The sequence below is a fragment of the Notothenia rossii genome (assembly GCF_949606895.1).
Source record: "Notothenia rossii genome assembly, chromosome: 4".
Taxonomy (NCBI): domain Eukaryota; kingdom Metazoa; phylum Chordata; class Actinopteri; order Perciformes; family Nototheniidae; genus Notothenia; species Notothenia rossii.
Genome location: NC_136902.1, coordinates 66,194,569 through 66,215,646, shown reverse-complemented (window position 1 = coordinate 66,215,646; position 21,078 = coordinate 66,194,569). Strand labels below are relative to the sequence as shown.

The window sequence follows — 21,078 nt, the reverse complement described above, 5'->3', positions numbered from 1 at the left end:
CTGTTTTCAGGTTTCATAATTGTATTTGTTTGCCTCTAATGAGACATGTTTAAATGCATTAATGTACAAAAAGATTTGATCATACCTCTTTTCACCCTCTGTCTGAAACCAGAGCCCAGTCTGATCGAATTGGTGAGCTGGCCAGTTATATTGTGAGCAAAGACAACATTTCGTATCATGTGAACACAGCTTTATGGAGAGATAGGCCAAATAGCTAGGACATGATCAGCACTGGCGAGTGTTCCTGTTGAAGGCCGTCTGCACACGTCTACAGGAATCAAACCACTGCTACAGCTCTCCGGAATTAAACCCTCAAGCATGTTGCACCCCTGGCCGCACCCATATCATTGATGTCAGAGCGTTTTTTTTCCCTCAGCTGATTGAACGTCACCCAATTTTGATTAAATTGGCTGGGTTCGATGTGTTTATGATTGCTTTTCATTTCTTTTTTCAGCACACAGCGTCACCTGTGTGTCATTTAATGTAAGTTGAGCTATAAAATTGCAAATTACATGGTCAAAAACCAAAAATAAGTGGTTAATTTAGCTCATAGTTGGGGATTCATCTCACTAATGACATGTACAAACTTTAAGATAGAAATATGTGTGAAAGAGGACAAACACAGCCAAATCATAGAAACACTACTTTAAAATGATCACGATTGAAATGTTTCTGTGATAAAGCTTCTGAAATGTGTTGTACAAAAAGGTGTGTAAGGCTGACCTGAGATGATCTCTCTACATCTGGCACAAGATCTTGTTTAGTCATAATATGTTTCATAACTGGGTGTCATGACACAGTTTCTCATGTTATGCCAAAGGCTTGTTCTCCCATCAAACTGTGGTGCGAAGAAACAAACAACTCGCAGCTATTCATCTACCCACGCTGGCCCAGCAAGCACCAACACATCTAGGGAATAGTTGTGTGACACATGAAAGAGGCCGACAGCTTGGGGAGTGTTCTGCTTCAATGCTTTGTAATGGAGGAAGGCTTGACATTTAAAGAACTCACCCATCTCATCTTAAAGGTCACCTATTAGGCAAATCCACTTTTTCATGTATTTTATACATAAACATGTGTCTCGTCTGTGTAAAGGGATTCTGAACGTTTCAGGAAAAAAGATTCACTCTCTTTTTGTCCTGTTCCATTTGTATAAAACCTGTCTGAAAATGAGCTGATCAGATTTTGGCCACTTTGTGATGTCATAAAAATGTTTTGGCTTGTGTAACCAATCACAGAGACAGAGAATCAGCACTTTTTAAACAGGGCTGACACAGAGGGGATTATGGCTTGCTGCAATGGGTGATCGGTTTGGTATTTCAGCCACTTCAGAGACATGTTTTATCTGAGACTTATAATATATTGATGGAAAAGAGTATAATAGGGGACCTTTAAATCAAGTCATGCTTTCTAGGGTTTTTTCAATGTATTTTTCAAAGATTTGCACTTTAACGTCAAGCAAGAAATCATTTAAAAGACAGTGTTTAATAAACCAAAAGTTTATTGAGTTTTTTAATGATGAAAACTCACATGTTGTTAAAACAGCATGCATCGTGCCCACCACCAATCACATGACTTATAAAGTAATGCCAATACAAGATATAATTGGTTATAAACGTTTAAACCAGAATCACATGACTCAAGTTTTCAGTTAACCAACACTCTTCATACAATTTCAACTTTGAAAAGAGAAAAAACATTCTTCCCTTGGTGGATAAATACAAAGGTAAAATAATGAGCATAACTGACAAATTGCACTTTCAGAGAACTATTAATTCCTTATAATATATAACCCCTCACATTATAACCATATAAATGAATATGTAAGAAACTGTCATAAAAAACACCCAGACACTTAATTCAAGGTTAAATAAGTTCACGACTAAAGTTTTGTTCCAAACCAATACATGTCATACAATCTGTGGTCTACCACTTAGTGACCTCTAGCATGGCAAAAATACTCCCATATTTTTTAACAGTAAAAAAAGACTATAGAAGACTAAGATCAGGTCATCGCAGAACCTCTTATAGAGTCTACACAGGGAATTTTGCTTTCATTTCTGGGTTAAGTTTAACCCAGAAAATAACATTTATGATACCCACTTAAAATAATAACAAACTAAACTCATATGTCTTAAATGAATCTGAGGATCAATTTATTACACGTAAAAATTGTAAACATTTATAATATGCTAATATTAATTTATTTAAAAGCTTTGAATGGTCTACATCAGTGTCCCAACACCAAATATATACATTTAAAATGTATCTCTGTAAGGACATAATGGTAGGCCAATCAGATGGACAGAGGGGTGGGTTATGCATTTGTCAGACATGTTTAGCTTAGCGCAAAGACTGAATGCAAGGTACAGACCCAGCTATAAGTCAAGGAATGATATTCATTCTATGAATTCTTAATATTGCCTTATTTACATGTGTATTGTTAGCTAGCTGGCTAACTACCAGTACAGTAATAAATCAACTATGTTTTATTTGGGGAAAGCTGACAACTATAATGACAAGATTTCAAAAAATGCTGCAAGGTTTGTTAGCTCTGATGCTTAAGGTAACCATTTGTCAGGCCACAATGTTTTATTTTATTCTGCCAGTATTGAATACAGATGATACAATAAGTACTTTTTGTCATTTTTGACTTTTCCTTTCATTTCCCCCTGCATCATGTCTTTGAGCTAAGCTAGCTAGGCTAAACACATTTTGAATGCTTCTCTATAGAACACAGAGATTAAATTGCATCATCCCAGTAGAAACAATACATATGACACTCAAATAAAAAGTGGATTTACTACCCATCACCATCAAATACTTATTTAAAAGTCCTCAGTACAAATGTCCTTTATAAGATCTGACATGGAAATTCTATGAGAAATTATCTTGTTCTTCCAAAAGAATAATCCTGTTCATGTAATCACAGGCCTTTTGGAATACTGTATACAGCACTGAACTACAAACTGTGGTTCAGTGCTCCCTTAATCGTATTGTTTTATGGCACTTCTTCTACCCAGCCTTATAAAACAATAGTTGAGTTTAGACGGTCCAAAAAGCCAATTGTTTATCATAATAAAAAATGTTCTCATAGAATTGTGCATTTAAATCTCCACGGACACACTAACTGAGGACAACTTGTTACTCTAATGTAACAAACAATGGAAGTTTCACAGAAACCAAACTTATGGGAATCTAACGTTTCTGTGCGGGTTACAAAAAATACCTGATTGCAAGTCAGGCATTTTTACCACACACAAAACTCCAGATGCTTTACCTAAATGGCCAAAACTCAAGTTTAGAGAGAAATGAAACTCTCCATTTGAATTTAAGCCTGAACCAACTCAGAACATTACTGTCGGGTCTCCGTAAAGCCCTGCCGGGCCGAACTACCAGGGAGTCATCCAATTCGAGATTGAAAACTCAGGCTCCCCTGAGAAAGAGAAGGAAAAATAATGTTAGTCATCAAAAGTCCGTATCAAATGTAAAATGAGTGTCTGCATAAGTGTATCAAGATTATGGTCTCCGACAGGTTCAAGCAAAATGCTGCAAATACCAAACCCTGCAAGAAGCTCGAAACACAATGGAAACGGGGACACTAAAAAGTGATGCACACAGCTGGGACTGGATTTTAAAGTTGGCCAACTTTCAATGTCACTGTTGTATTGGCTTATTTTAACAATGTAATCAAATTATTCATTCTCAATATTATTGCAGATCTGCTTTAAGCTAGCTGCCTAACCTAGTCATTTTGCATATACTGACAAAACGCTTACAGTTATGAAACTGCATTTGTGGTTACAGCAGTTGTGTTTGGTGAATGTTGCCTGAATGTTGCCTAAATGCTGCGCATGTTTTGTCAAGTTGGCATTCGGCACATTTGTGTTGTTATTAGGGCTGTCAAACGATTACAATTTTTAAATCAGATTAATCACAGCTTAAAAATTAATTAATCATGATTAATCACCATTCTAACTATGTCCAAAATATGCAATTTCTTGGAAAAGGAAAGATAAATTAAAGAAGGCGGGTATATCCATTTAACATACAGTATGTATATATGTTTATTATAACTAGGGCTGTCAGTCGATTAAAATAGTGAAATCGCGATTAATCGCACATTTTGTATCTGCTCGAAATGTTCCTAAGAGGGATATTTGTCAAGTTTTTAATACACTTATCAACATATGAGTCATGAATATCATGAATATTAAACATAACAACCTCTGAACATTACAAATATCCACCTCAATTCAACCTGGAACCTCTCTCATACAATACAATACAGTGTGTGTGTGTGTGTGTGTGTGTGTGTGTGTGTGTGTGTGTGTGTGTGTGTGTGTGTTGGATCGTTGGAGCTATGTGCAACTCCAGGCATATGCTCGAACGGGAGCTGCCTGGACGCTGCAATCATGTTGCGCGCAGTATCTGCAATCATGTTGCGCGCACTATCTGCGTCCCACTGTCTGGCTACCTGCATAAAGTCAAGTGCTCGGCGCAGTTGTCAGCAAAATGTCGCTCCTCTGTTTTCATTGAAACAGCTCCTTATATCCATTAGCGCAGCTAGCTAGCACCAGATGCTAACAATCTCTCTCTCACATACATATATACATATACATATATATATATATACATATATATATATATATACATATATACATACATACATACATACATACATACATACATACATACATACATATATATATATATATATATATCTCGATGCGCTCTGAAGACGGGCGGCTGAAAAAAAAATTACACATACGTTAATTGCGTTAAAATAATTTGTGGCGTTAATTTTTTTTTGCGTTAACTTGACAGCCATAGTTTTTAGATTTCTGTTCCGTCTCCTAATGGAAATGTTTTGGGCCGTTGTAGTGTTTATGCACCTGTCGGCCACCGTACTAGATACATAAATAAGCACAATACACATTCATCTAAACCAGGGGTAGCCAACACGGTGCCCGCGGGCACTTAGTCGCCCGCAGAGGCAACGTGAGTCGCCCGCCGAGCATGTTCTAAAAGTAGCTCGCGAAGCAAATCCAAAAAGTATAAAATACACAAAACAAAAAAGGAAATGTAATTAAAAGAACCTACCCTATGCATAAACGAAACCTCAATCATAGCGAACCCTATCTACTTACTACAACTCTATATATATCTAACACCCCTCCCCCCACCCCCACAATGAATATCGACCAATCACATTCTTGCTTGATTTGCGGGACCAGCGCTGCAGTCGGGAAGAAAAGCAATGTGGCACCTCCTCGCTGATTTTCCTTCTGGCAGAATCTACACATCAGCCCAATTGAACAGCCTATCATGCCAGCCTATACAACACATGAGGAGCAGAGTTTTACTGTGTGTGTGTTGCAACTTGCATATATATTTATTGCACTTGATGCACACATACACATGGCGTAATTTCCTTAAAAAAAAACAGTTTAAAAGGGGAGTGATTAGTCAAATATGCATAAATGAAAAGATAGAATGCTAACTAGGTAACATAAGATAAGAATAAACAAGTTTAAATGATTTGTTATTGGTTGTGATCATATCTTAAAGATGTTTGGATTATTGAAAAGTATACAGCTCCCTTTCCTATGAGTGTTGAGAGCTGTATCCATAAATTCATTTTGTGCTCAAAGTGCTCCAGATTGATGCATTTCACTTCAACATTTAAAAGAAAATTCCCCTGGAGGACGTGAGGTCCACCCCCAAATAAAGCAGCTTAAAATAATTAAATTGCATACATGTTATTTTAGTAAACACTGAAAACGGGTCCCACAGACCCAAACAGCACACAAAGGTTGAAGGTAAGCATATAATAATGTTAAAATGTGCTAAATATATACACTGCAAAAAACAAAAAAAAGAGGAGTAAAAGTAAAGTAGCCCCCGACTTGTTTTATTTTTTGAAAGTAGCTCTCATCCTAAAAAAGGTTGGTGACCCCTGATCTAAACAAAATACGAGAGTACATTTTATTGGAACACAAAGTCCAAGTTTAATTGCCATTTAATGCAATATAGGGTTTCACATAAATATATTTGGAAAGTGTTAAATTGTTTGGCGGTCAGTATTGAACAATTTGGAGGTTTTTAGTAATATTATTCATTAAAATGACTTTATGAAAGCCAGCTGATCAAGCATTATAACATTTACTTATTTCAATTTTAGAACAACAAAATGATGTCCATTTCAGTTTTTAAGAAGAATAAAAAGCATAATTTGGTTGAAAAATGCAGATATATCACCTTTAAGTAAGCTAAACCATTGCTGGAGCATTAGCTTCAAATGGGCTAATATCTTCAAGTGCTAATTTCTTTTGGCGTCAATGGCCAAGGTACCAGAGAAACAGGTAGGTTTTCAGTCTACAACAGAAGATGTGTAGCTTTTCTGTTGTCCTGATATTAATAGGCAGCTCCTTCCACCATAATTATCATTCCGCTCAAGGTAAATTGTAGTCTTAGTAAAAAGTCATGAGGCGGTTGACTTGTAGCCTCCCTTTTATCCTCTCCTATTGTTATCAAGAATCTGAACTTAGTGTTCCACTGGAGGAAAGACATTTCAGTCCCTAAAGGCATGCTGCTGGCTCTGCAGTGACAGCAAGTACATTTAAAAATAGACCAGTCAAGCAAACTTAAGTAAAATGGCACCAGCCTTTTTGCCGACTCATCTTCATGAAGCAAATTACTGTTTGACACGCCATAAGCATAACAGAATACTCACTCACAGTACTCTACAACAACATTGGAACAGAGAGGAACAAGGCCTCACGGTGCGAGTTCATCTTTACGAATAAATGAATTTAAAAAAGGCCTATTGCCTATTGGGGTGCGCAGTACTAGTAGAGAGAACCAAATATATAAAGCACTTATTTGTTAATTTATAATTTGCTGCATATAAGGAATACAACAAAATCATCATACCATATTGAATTGTATCATTATTTTGCATCGTATTGAATCGCATCATATCGCCCCGAATTGCATAATGTTGAATCAAATCGTATTGAACTGTATCGCAAAAGGGGTGAATTGTATCGTATCGCATCGCATCGCCTGGTGTTTCAAAGGTATCGTTAATGTATCATATCGTGGCAACGTGTCGAGATGCGCATCGTATCGGCCTCAGTGATGGAGATGCACGTCCCCAGTCTGAACTGCTTCTTAAAAACTTGATTAGTTTTCCCATAGCATGATCACTTTTCATTCACCATCATTTTCTACAAATTGAATTTTAATAGTGCTATTAAGTTGTAACGAGCTGTTCTGAATGTCTTTTTTATTTTTATTCAAAGCTTATTTTGTCTCTTAGACTGCCCTGTTAAATGTGTGCATGTCTTTGTGAGTGGCAAACTGAGAATTGGGATTGATCAAGTTGGCCCACTGTCATTGTTGTTGGCAAGTTTCCTAAAGTGTACGTTTTATCAGCTTATTTTAACTATGTGAGAGCATGTGTTGTCTAGTTTGTGAAGATCTTTCTTAATTTGCATGTGTTTCAGCACATTTTCTTTCTTTATATTTCAATAGTTTTCTGAATCTGCAGCCCTTTTCCCTAATGGAAATGTTTCTGGGCTTTGTAGCCCATTTGTACTTGTCGGCCACCGTACTAAACGGCAACGAAATATGGAGTGAGGCAGAATATCTTGTTAGATAAAACCATGAATGTTTTTCACAACGTTCTTAATTTTTTGGGGGATTTTAGATTTAAAATATAAAACTAATGTTAGTGTGGCCTAGTCTTTATCTGCAGCTGTGTAGAAATCCCAGCTTTAATCACAATTAATATGCATGCAAAAATAGAAGCTAATGAAAGAGACCATGATGGTATCTAACAGAGTGTCCTACCATGGTATGAAGGTAGCTGCACATCTGCAGCAGACACTCCAGCGTCTCCATCATCTGCTCCTGGCGCAGCATTTGGAGTCTGCTTTGACTCGGGGTCATGCTGCTATTTAGCTGACGTACGGTGGCCTTCAGAGCCACAGAAGCGCACTGGATGACGCTCATTTCTGAGAACACACACACACACACACACACACACACACACACACATTACTATATCTTTTAGACTACATCCACTCAAACAGTCTTCAACTTTAACATCTAAACATTCCTAAACCTATCTGTAAAATGGTAACTGACAAGAAGAATTATATGAACTTATTCGCAGGATTTATTTTTATTTTGGTTGAGTCAACTACTTAACTTGACACAGATACTGAATGCCTGATACTACAGCTTTCATGCCATATATTGCCAATTAAGTGATAGCATGCATTATTGTCAGTATGTTACAACAAAGTGGGTTTTGGAAAGAATTGGAAAGGTGACAGTATTTACCGTAGCTATCAGTGGCTTCGACGTTGATATACACACCATCCATCATTGTGTGTTTTAGAACCTATAAGGAAAACATAAACACTAGTTCAGGATAGAAGTTCACACACACAATGTACTTTACTTGAATATTTACATTTTCTGCTGCTTTATACTTCTACTCAAGACGGAAATATTGTTTTTATTATGTAAGAGAAGTCGACTGCACTTTAATCTATATAACAATACTTTTAATTCAATACTTTTACTTTAAATGAAGGATATTAAGACTACGGTTCTTCTACTGTTACTATATAATGATTGTGAAGACTTCCACCACAGGATATCAGTGGTGTTGTTCACTAAGAGTGGATCTCAAGGAACGCACACCTGGCGTCTTCAGATGTCTGGAGGCGTCTGCTTAATACTGACAGTATTATTGCTGTTCAGTTACATCAGTCAAATCTGTTTTTTGTTCAAGACATTAAGGGGCAGATACAAATTAAAAAACAAATACCACTTTGTTTTTGACTTGGTGAGTCACCATAATACAAATACTGTGTGTTTGTTGACCCTTATAATGTTGTTCTGCTTTCTACTGTATCTGCGGAGAACACGCCTGTCTTGCCAAACAACATCTGCAGTTTGCACTTAGAATGTGCTATTTCATAAACACAGTTGGAAGAAAAAAATCTATCTTTGTCTCTATTAGATTACCTTATTTGTGGCAGCCTGTTAGAATATTAAAGGGGCCGTATTATGATAATTTTCAGATTCATATTTGTATTTTGTGCCTCTAGTGTGACATGTTTCCACGCTTTAATGTTAAAAAAACACTTTTTTTTCCCACAGATGAGACGCTAGGAAATGTAACATTAAGCGTTATTATACCACGATCATACCACAAATAAAATCTAGTTCTTTGAAAAACAGTGTGACGCATAATGACAGGTTACCCAAGTTGCTCTTTGGCTGCACCCATGAGAAATTAATGACTTGCTGTACAATGTGTTTAACGGAACCGGCTCTGTTGCTTTTTGTCACATTTGTTCCTCTTATCAGTTGACAGATATACTACCTCGCGCACAAATAAAAGCCTTCCAGCCATAAAAGCCTAAAACAAAGATCTGAATAAATTGTTTGACTCAAAGTAACCTACGTCTGAAATACCTTGTGTCTCATGACAAACAGAGGAAACCCCATCATTACCACAGTTTAAGAGGGTATTATTTCTCATTTTCAGGTTCCTATTTATATATGTTTTCTCTACTGTGACATGTTTCCATGCTTTAATGTTCAAAAAGGTCTTTATTTTTCTCATACTGCCTGTGCTGCAGTCCAGTCTGCTCTGATTGGTTAGCTGGCCGGCTCGGTTGTGATTGAGCAACCACTAGAGATGTCCCGCACTTTAGCTTATCACGTACGACTTCCTTATTCATGGGAATGGACAACCATTCAAGCCTCTCCACAATTATGGTGGGAATTTTGGGAGTATAGCCTTTGCAGACCATTAACATGCACAAAGAAATATACAACTCCCAACAGGAAAGGGAAAACCCCAACAAGCTTAATAGGTCCTCTTTAGAGATGAAGGTATGCTCTCACCTCCAGGACTCTGATGTAGCCTTTCTCAGCACTGAGGTGCAGGCAGGTCTTTCCTAGGTTGTTGGTCTCATTAACGTTGGCCCCGAGACGGATCAGATCTGCCACCATCAGGTGCTGGTTGTGCTTTGCTGCATGGAGCAGGGCGGTCTATGAACAGAGAGTTACAAACATTAATGAGAGAATGTGACTTACTTGCTAATTGGACATAAATAATTGAGTATACAATATGATCCAATCAATCTTAACAACCCACCTGTGGCATAGATTATTTTAGAAGCAGAGTGTGTTGATTTGCATTGCAGAAGGTGGAGGAGGTATTTATGTCATTATTCTTTTAGCACATTAGTTCTTAAAACCTTAATCTTAAACATGTATTTTACAGAAAGTATAAAAGTTCCGTACCAGAATTTGTTATGTAATACAATACAGACAGTTAGGCTAATCTTGCACCCCTTGATATTTGTTTATGTTTTTTTTTGCATTAACAAGAGATCTAAATCTTATAGTACCATTCCATCAGAGTCTTTTAGGTCCAGGCTGTTGAGCGCAGCCATCCTCTTTGCGATAGCGTAGCCTAGCGCCCTCTTCCCGACGCATACCACTTTATGGAAAGCTCTGAAAGAAACATCAGCCATTAAAAAATGACTTCACACTATCAGTATTTCCTGACACCAAAAGGCAGTCCTGTAAAATGGTAACAGGTCTGAACCTGGTTTATATAGCATGTGGTTAGCGGAGGTATTTAGAAAAGCCATTTTTGCTTCTAATTACAAGAAGCCTGCGGCCTTCAGCGAGATCAACAAGCTGAACAACAACAGGTCTTTTTTCACAGCAGATGTTTTGACTTGGCAAAGAAGAAAACAAGGATGGGTGTAACAACTGTAGTAACAATGTGATCAAGTGTCACTTAAGGTAAATAAGGTGTGACATTTAGCAAACATGCACCCTGCCAGGAGGTGAAGCAGCTAAATAGAAGTGAGCCATCATCAGTCTCAATAATGAATACTGTTTTATCTTTAAAGAGCAAACTAGGATCAGCTTTTCATTATTAAGACGCCACACAGGTTAAATAAAACCTTTGCACTACCAATGGATAAAACATATTGAAAATGTTGACAGCATGTGGACTATTAGCCGAGTTTCTTCTGTGCCCCTTGGGTCTTTTGGGGTTTACTTTCTTATTTTTCAAATGTCACAATTGTAACTAAATGTAACTTGACTATTAAAGTACCGCAATGTAAATTGCGTTGAGTTGTTATTATTTAAAAATATTGCCCCTACTTAAAGTGGACCTATCATGCTATATTTGAAATATATATTGTAGGGCCATACCTACCTATATAAAACATGTCTGTGAAGTTTTTTTTTCAAAATACCAAACAGATCACCCATTGTAGCCATGCCTCATTCTGCTCAAACCCCTCCTTTAAAACCCTGTTAGAGAAACACGGATCTTGGGTCCTATGATTGAAACAAAAAAAGAGGAGGCGATGCCTGATCTAATGCCTGATCAGAATTCTTTTTTAAAAAACACATGTACTCTACTGTACAGGTTAGCTCTGAGTGTTAGCGAGGCTTGCTAATGTAAACAAAGACGAGATTACGTCCAAAACACGTCAGGCATTGTTTCTGATAGCAACTTTCTGTGGGTCTGCCGCCGCTATGACGTCACAGCGGATGGAAATCTGGATCAGCTCCGTTGTCGCCCCGTTTTTAGAGATTTGGGTACGGAGGAAAAGAGAGGGGGTTGTGTTTTCCGACATTTGGTGAGTTCCCTGACACACATTCATGTATAAAAGACGTACAATAGTGCATTTTGCATGATAGGTCCCCTTTAAGAAAGTTATCTGTTGGTCTAACAATGGAAATTTGTGTCGACAATTGATGCTTGGATTTTCATTTTCACCGCCAACTCAACTGCATCAGATGATAAAGATGGCGCATGATGGCTGACTGGGTGTTGTAGTAAAATACGCGTTGTCTTGTTTTGTTTGTTCAGAAGTGCTCATTTGATCAATTTTTCTAAGAATATTGACCAAATAATTCCTTTTTTTGTGTTAAAGTTGGCACCGTTATACATCAACACCAATTATTCGTACGTGTAAACCAACTTGGCAATAAACCCAACTCTGATGCTGATTTCCAAATACATTTACAGCCACTAAACTTACGTCCTGCCGTGTTCATCGGGAGCGAGCAGTACGGCGTTTGAGACGTCCATGAGCTGGCTCTCCTCTTTCTTAAGCTGAGCCAGGAAATAAGAGGAGTTGTTCAGGTTCCAGTCTTGGTTCTGGGGGTCGACACACTCCTCTCTTCTTCCAAAGTTTCCCATGCTGGAAGGCTGGAGGCTGGTGTGCATGATGCCATCAGGGGACAAGGTATGCTGGTAGTCCATTGGGAGGGGGGAGTAGCTCATGTAGGACTGGGGGCTGGGGATCATCTCATCAGAATCATCACTGTTATAGCCTGGGAAACGGTGAGAGGATGTGGCATGTAAGGGCTGGTAATAGATGCAGTTATTATTCGACTTAGTTGAATATTCAATGCTGATTGGTCAACTTTAAACATTCGGAGGTCTGCTATTTTTCGCTAGACTGTTGCTAAGGAGGATTAAGTGACTATGTGCAGTCATATCAATCCACAAAGAGAAGTCGGGTCAATTTAAAATACATTTGTTTCCTCCGTCAGAAACACCTTGGAATTCTTCTCAATATTATTTTGTATTTGTGGAGAGCACAAACCTTTGGATTCATGGTTTAACTATCCCGCAGATGAAAAGAAGGGAAAAAGAGCGCAAGAGAAGGAAAGAGGTTAAATGACAGAGTGCTGGACATCAGAGAAATCAACAGAAGAAGGTAAACACTAAAGGGAATGGCAGAAGAAGACAGACAGGAACACTATGGGCTCTGGCAGTGTTAGAAGACGGGTTAATGGAAAAGAAAATGTGAACAGACTTGAACAGTTGCAGAAAAAGCTTGATCAGTTCTGCCATCATTTTATTTTATGTTCCTGTGCCGCAGCAGAATGGACTACTTCTTCATAGCGAAACAGTACGATCATTTTAAAATCAATCAAAGTAATTAGAAAATCAATATTGTAAGTAGCAGGGTAATAATAGCATGTTTATCAAGGTTTCCATGACTTACCAGTTGTAGAGGACAAAAGAGGTGGCGGGGAGTGGCAGATGCTGCCAGTCCTGAGGTCCTCCTCCAGCACCTCCACGATAATTGCCAGCTCCTCCAGGCTCTGTGTGGAGCCTTTTCTCTGCGAGTGGTATGCACAGTTATATAAACGGCTTCTTAAAACTGGCACGTGGTTTACAGCTTTCCATAAACCTGCTTCGTACACTCAACACTCACCTTGGCGGTTCGGCGTCCCCTGCGAGTTTTGACTCGTTGCTTGCCTCCTGTTGAAGAAAATGTCAAGTTCAGGATTGAGAGGACTTTACAATGTTTTCCATCAAAGAAGAGTGGAATATATTTGGCCTACCAAAGGTTTTTGTTCCTTCCTGTTGGTTTATTAGCCAAACTACCTATTCATACAGAATATACACATTTTGGTTTATACGTTCATAATTCCAGAGTTGATTTGATGTTTTTACTTTTTACTCACATCTGTAATTTCCTATTAAACCAAGATTAAAATAAATATATTTACTATATATATTTAAGTTAGACACCAAAAGTTGTTTTGGCTCCTGAAGAATTTATTCCCCACAAATGATTTCAAATTTCAAATTGTTTTCCAGTCCAGAAACGCGTAAGTTCCCTTTAGTCATCATTGAACCCCAACGGAGCTATGTGGCTTTATATGTTGAGATTTCTGTTTTCCTTTGAGCCCTTGCAACTTCTCACGGTTAGATTGAAGACGTTTAAACTGTCATTTGGCAGGTTATGATGTAATCAGCTGCTATTTAAAAATAGTACTAACCCTCAAACTTCTACTCCTATTGTGAATTTCAGCTTATTAAAAGCATTTTGGTGAACTTGGCACTGAAACTGTAAGCTGTTCCTATTCAAATTTGCACACATTTTGAGGCTTAAGCTTCCAGTTATTTAGCAATGACCAGCCATTTCAGTTTTTTCTAATTTAAATGTTACTCATAAGTATTTTTGGGAGAGAAACTCCCTCTGGAGCGAACTTTGGGATTTTAGCCTTTGCAGACCATTTACATGCACACAAACGTATAACACACATTAAGATCATTCAGACACATTTGCTCTCAGACATCTCACTATACCAAATCAAGCTATTTGCTAGCAGTGTAGATAAAGAAGGAACAAACAATCCCGACACCACACCTACAGTACATTACTAACTTTAATAGATCTGGTTTTTACTGACCTTTGACTGTTTTGCTGCATATCTCCTGTGTTCACACCAAAAGAAACAACAACAGTAGCATCAGTGGTAGTTTTATGATTCAGATTTTTGAGACACAAACATAGGAGTTCCCCGCTGACAGGTATGAAAGTACAGATTTTTAATAGGCAAAACGACATTGCCTGAGGTCAGGAGTTTGTTAACATCTCAAGTTATATCGCTCAGCATATTTAAGCAGATAAAAAAACAAAGATTTCCTTTAAGCAAAACTGGACTGTCGCTTATCATGTACATATAGTTTCTTGGTGGATATTCAATCACAAAAAGGCACATTTTATAATCCAAATAAAAATGTGTGATAAATAAATCAAAAACATTCATAAGCCCATGTCTTCTGTGTATCAAATGCAAATCGATTTTGGTGAAACTTTAAACCCAAAGTTCAAATGGCTGATTTGTAAGAATTGTAACTCATTCTCTGAAGAAGTTGTGGCAAAAAAAGGGAGACGGACAGAAAGAGAGACAACATATTTGGCTATAATGCTCATCAGAAGTAATAGGAACCATATCCAAATAGGCCACTTAAACATATCAAAAACGTCTTCAAATATGGGTTATTTTTGATGTAACTTTTGTATCTCTTTACACTTTATGTATATAAGACCTGCAGCAAACAATGAAGAAACCAACTTTAAAATGCATTACAGAATGAAATTAAGCTCAGCGCAAGTTCTTTCAGGAAGACTGGTATACATTCACTCCACAGCTGCTTATAATCAGCTCATCACAGGCTTTCTTTTCAACCCATTACATTTCACCGCAATCTCCAGCAGCCAATCATCGTGCGGCAGCCAAACTTTAAAATGGTTCTCCTCTCTCCTGCAGTCAGCTGTGATTTCAGGAGTTCATGCTGCCGACCTCCCCATCCACCTCCTTTCATCTTATCCAGTGCCAGGAGAGCTAATCCAAAGACCTCATCACACCTCCTCTTCATCCCATCTCCTCATCAAATCCAGATCTTCATCACCAGTGTCTAGACCCCGGGGGGGTTCCCTATATGCTCACGGCTGTATTTCCCCCTTTAGATATACGATTTCAGGATTGGGGTCTAATTGCCAAAGACTTAACATTTATCATAGCATGTGTCAATAAATGTTCTTTAAACAAAATGAAGTCTCTCCTGATTGAAATGTTATTTTAGTATTAATGATTGTCTAAATGTTTACTGAAAATCCCTATCTGGATGAATATCTTAACCAATATCAGTTTTTTATTTGTTTCACTGAGCTAAGTACACCTGGGCAAAACAAAAGATTACCTGTAAGTCTTTATCTTCCCAGCCTTGGTCTATGCGGATTTTTTTCAGTAGATCCCTTACTGGCATTTTGACACGGACCCCAAGGTAGACCTTGCCACCATCATAACTGGAACATTTTTCACCTGTTAAGGTAACAATGGATGATTAATTGCAGGATCCAACTATACATAATTGACAGACCAACATATTTAACACTTCAATTGGAGGTCATTATCAGACTATACACATGTATAGCATTTAGATCAGCATAGTTATTTTGCCGTCAGAAAAAATAATTATTAATATGAAACACACACTCTTTAAATACACTGTTTTCTCTGACTTGAGAGTAAACATAACAGATTTGGATTGAACAAGCTTTAACTAGCTTCAAATAGCTCTGATAGTACAACGTCATGTGGCACTGCCCAGTGCATATTTATTTCCTCGGCCTGTTACTGTCTGTTACCAAAAATGGCAAAAGCAGTCAGATACCTCAAAAGCCAACAGCTTTCCATCTGTGGTGGAAAGTAACTAATAGTAGTTAGTTAATAGTAGAATGTTGAGGCTTGTAGCCTACAAACTTGAGTATTTCCATTTTATGCAATTTGATTGACTACATAAAAGATGTTGTGAAAATGTATAAAACTTTAGACTACTTGACAGGTTGTTACTTTACAGCAGAGGTGGAACAAGTACCGAGATGTTGTACTTAAGTAAAAGTACAAAAGTATTAGCAACAAAATATACTTAAAAGTTAAATGAATAATTATGCATATTTGTTATAATTATTGATGCATTCATGTGTTTATCACAGCTGGTAAAGGTGCAGCTTATTAATGACTTTTTATACTGCAGGGTAGCTTGTGAATTTACTCCAGGTGTAACTAAAGTCTTATCTCAAGTAAAGTAAAAGTCTCTAAAAATTGAACTCAAGAACAGTAGCCTACTTGAGTAAATGTTTAGTTAGTTTACACACCTGCTTTACAGTTTATACATTTACATATTTCATACACTCAGTTAGCAGTTCATGCATCCTCACTTCATGAAGGTAATGACTGAATGTTCAGTATATGTTTTTAATTGCTTTTAGAATCAAAACCTACCATTTAGTGCCTCTCTAAAGTTGAGAATTAAAGGAATTGTTAGCATACCGTTTAGGAATAGGTCTACTGAGTTTAACAACCAGTTAAAACCGGCCAAAACCGGCTTACACTGAAACTGAACGAGTAAAGTTCTTTGTTAAATAAGTTGTTCTACCTTTTCGTTTACCGCCCACATCCTGGAAAGTCCTGCCGTGAACAGGTGAGTCTGGCTCGGGTATACCCGCCGCGGTTTCCCCTGGCGGAGGAGAGAGCCCTGCCCCAATGTCGGCTGTTTCATAACCCCTTTCTTCGAGCTCCTCTAGTTTGCACCGTCCTCCCATGTTGTACAACTACTGAAAATTAAATTAAAATGTCAGAAAACGTTATTGAGCTCAATGTAGTTCAAAAATACACATTAAAAAGCCTACCCAATTCCTGTGGCTGGACGAAGCTCGAACCGCTCACCGAGTTGACTGCACCTGTTTGTCAGGTAGACGCTCAGTCTGCCATCATAATAGGATGACGACCACGCCCACTGCCCGGGGGAAACGTGCTCTCCACTCCAACGCGACCTGTCAGAATCAGTTGGACATGTGGCTGCATCTCAGGTCTGTTAAATGGAATCGTTAGAGGTTTCTCAATACTCTAATTTCCCCTCCTCGACTCCTTTCCTCGACTCCTATCCTCGATACTTATTCCCGCCCACAGGAGATGCGAGCGACTGAGGAGGGGAACCGAGGAGAGAGGAGGGGAAGCAGCAGGCGGTTAGAGAAATGAGAACTCCTCTCCTCTGAGCAGTCATTTTAAAGAGACGTCCATCAATGATGACAGGAGGCACATCAGCCCTCTGTCTGATGGACAGATGTGTTCATGACGACTTATATATTTACTTTAAATTAATTGACAGTGCGGTATAATGAGACAATAACAGGCTGATGCTGACATATACACATACATATATTTATATAAATATATACCATTTCAGAATCAAACAAGTATGAGAGCACTCTCATAATAACGTAACACAATCAGAGACTGGATATATATATATCCCCCCTATGGTCGCTGAAATGGGGAATTGAAATTACGGGCCAAAAGTTGTATTTACAAGTATTAAAAGTAAGCATAGGACACCAAACCAACTGAGACCCGTCTGTCCGCCGCATCTACGCATTGTACAACACACACACCTACACACTGTACTGTACCACACACACACCTACACACTGTACCACACACACCTACAGCCAGGGGCGGACTGGGACTACAAATCAGCCCGGGACTCTCGACCGGCCCACTTCGATACCGCCGGCCCACCGCAGTGCTAGTGAATTACCGCAGAGGTAGACATTAAGGGTAAAATGCCACTGGCATTATATCATCACTGGCCCCACCATTGTAACCACTGGCCCGGAGCATTCGTCCAAAAAAAAAAATCGACTAATAATGAAGAAAATTAACACATTTGTTGCAATAGTAATGTATGCACAAACTACATTACTACTTGTACTACAACATTTGAATCATCAGTTCTTCCTCATATTCCTCAATTGTTCATATTTGGTTTATTAAAATAATGATATTGTGGTCATTGTTAAAAAATGTCTGCTATTATTATGAGTATTATTATTTGTATAATGCACTTTCTGCCTTCCTGTCATGAGGAGTTAGACAGTGGCGGCTGGTGAAAATATGTTTGGTGGGGCTGTTGATATAGTGAGTAAAACATTTTTTGGGGGAGGAAATGACCCCTTCAATTGGGACTTCTGGTGATGTAATGGCCCCATAAAATCGTGGTTCTAGGGCCAGGAACAACCAGGCTGAGTCGGGCTGAGTATGCTAAACTGACTGCGGTCAAGCCAGCCTCCACTCGGGAAAACCTAGTCAAGCCAGCCCTCACGTGATATTGCGGTGTGCGAATATCCTATGCATTACGGTAGAGTCAAAAAAAATCATCCCTCTGTGTTTAGATGAGAATAAAACAAAAACTGTCCAGTATCAAAGACTCATTTCACTTCAGGGTGATACCAGGAAATCCCATCTAGTCACTCAGAAAAAATCAAGACATTCTGATGTAGAGTTTCAAAATAAAAGACTTTTGAAATCTCTATTGTATGAGCTATCATCCCTGTTTTTAGATGAGAATAAAACAAAAACTGTCCAGTATCATAGATCCATCTCACTCCAGGGTGATAGCAGGACACCCCATCTAGTCACTCAGACAAAATCAGGACATTCTGATGTACAGTTTCAAAATAAAAGACCTTTGAAGTCTCATATATGAGCTATCATTCCTGTTTTTAGATGAGAATAAAAAAAAAACTGTCCAGTATCATAGATCCATCTCACTCCAGGGTGATAGCAGGACACCCCATCTAGTCACTCAGACAAAATCAGGACATTCTGATGTACAGTTTCAAAATAAAAGAACTTTGAAGTCTCATATATGAGCTATCATCCCTGTCCCCAAAGGTCTTTTATTTTGAGAATGTCCTGATTTTTTCTGAGTGACTACATGGGGGGTCCTGCTATCACCCTGGAGTGAGATGGATCTATGATACTGGACAGTTTTTGTTTTATTCTCATCTAAAAACAGGAATGATAGCTCATATATGAGACTTCAAAGGTCTTTTATTTTGAAACTGTACATCAGAATGTCCTGATTTTGTCTGAGTGACTAGATGGGGTGTCCTGCTATCAACCTGGAGTGAGATGGATCTATGATACTGGACAGTTTTTGTTTTATTCTCATCTAAAAACATGGATGATAACTCATACAATAGAGATTTCAAAGGTCTTTTATTTTGAAACTCTACATCAGAATGTCCTGATTTTTTCTGAGTGACTAGATGGGATGTCTGCTATCACCCTGAAGTGAAATGAGTCTTTGATACCGGACAGTTTTTGTTTTATTCTCATCTAAACACAGAGGGAGGATTTTTTTTTGGAGGCTGGCTTGACCGCAGTCTAAACTAGAGGGAGAATCGCTGTCAAGGGGGCTACAACTACAACAAGATGAACATATTTGACCGTGATTTAATTGTAATACACGTTTCAAAATGATGCCGAAGTAACAACATACTGATACCGGATAGTAAAAACCATGAATTAAGGCTTGGACAAGTCTGCAGACAGACGGCAGGCGAAAAACTTTTTAAAATGCGTGTTTTCTAATGGAGATTTGGCTAAGCTAACGTTGTAAGTGCTCCGACCGTCCACACTCACAACAACGGGCTATACAGACATAAATAAACCAGCGACTGTATTCGCCATGACACAGACAGTATGTGGTTTGTACTTGTTTAACTTTTGTCTAGTTTCTGAACAGATATGAAGAGCTGTGAGCTCTGAGTGCTAAGAGCTAAGAGCTAATGGCTGTGTTGTTTTTCTGGGGAGCTCATTGAATATGACGTCACGGCTCTGCCTACACTGCGTTACTATAGATACTACCCCAGTTCCTCACGAGTCGAAAAAACAACTCACGTCAACGCACGTAAGCAACGTGGGCACCAACGTGAGCGCTCCCGTGACCAAAATATTTGACGGCGCTGATTGGCTGAAATTATGTTTCGGCGGCAGAGTTTACTATTGAGACTTTTGCAACGTGCTGGTTGCTGCTGTTTGGCTCGGGGGCAGCGCCCCGTAATGATAAACTAATGCCAAGGGCAAGGCCAGGCAGGAAACATGTGACTTATCAGTAACTTTAGACATCGTAACACAATTTTAAACAAGATTTTATTGTAGATTATACATTTTACTGATACCAATTGTATGATATTTACCTTGTTCATTAAAAATAAAAAATATATATATTTTGAAATATAGGCCTATATATTTTGAAATATATATATTTTTTATTTAATATTTTTTTAAATGTTTTTTTTTGTATGTGGGAAGAGGTGGGGCGGCGCCCCTAGCGCCCCTATGGGCCGGCCGCCACTGGAGTTAGACATGTAATGGCTATGTAATTGATTTGATTAGAACCTTCATTATCCTAAACTGCTGGGACATTTCGCCAATACCTTTATATTGTCTACTCTTCACTTACTTGTCAGCATAGGTCGGCATTGATGTACAGAGCCGACAGAAGACCTTGTTTATATTGGCATCATATTGAGAGGTGCAGCCAGTGACGCGTCCTAAACCAGGAAGTAAGCTGCTGGTTCCCTCGACAAAAAGCAACGGGATTTCTCAAAAGGGTTTTGGAAAATAACTGGAAATAAGGTTTGTGGAAAACAAACCTGTTTGATAAATGCACGTTTTGTTCAGCCGGATAATCTCCACATGTCTACCCTACTTTTATAATGTTCAAATCATAAATCTAATCGATAGATTATAAAAGGGTTTTAGGACGCGTCACTGCACCACTAGAAGCCAACTCCATCAATCAAGCTGGCTGAAACTTTCTCTCCCTCTTCTTCTCATGCTCCCTGTCACTCT

General features: G+C 38.4%; 1 protein-coding gene across 2 annotated transcripts; it reads right to left on the bottom strand.

The window, feature by feature from the left end:
• Nucleotides 1–1,483: 1,483 nt before the first annotated feature.
• LOC307036613 (uncharacterized protein) lies at nucleotides 1,484–17,221 on the bottom strand. 2 transcript variants are annotated; one of them, XM_079677084.1, is made up of 12 exons: nucleotides 17,067–17,221; nucleotides 16,814–16,991; nucleotides 15,575–15,696; nucleotides 14,278–14,302; nucleotides 13,293–13,339; nucleotides 13,080–13,197; nucleotides 12,105–12,399; nucleotides 10,443–10,548; nucleotides 9,934–10,080; nucleotides 8,353–8,413; nucleotides 7,858–8,021; nucleotides 1,484–3,436 (listed from the first exon to the last, which is right to left on the bottom strand). In XM_079677084.1, exons 2-12 carry the CDS (start codon nucleotides 16,977–16,979, stop codon nucleotides 3,404–3,406), a joined length of 1,284 nt encoding a protein of 427 aa, XP_079533210.1. In that variant the 5' UTR covers nucleotides 16,980–16,991; nucleotides 17,067–17,221; the 3' UTR covers nucleotides 1,484–3,403. The 2 variants fall into 2 exon arrangements, with proteins under 2 accessions (XP_079533210.1, XP_079533211.1); XM_079677085.1 differs by having other exon boundaries at nucleotides 16,814–16,988; nucleotides 17,067–17,218.
• Nucleotides 17,222–21,078: the final 3,857 nt, after the last annotated feature.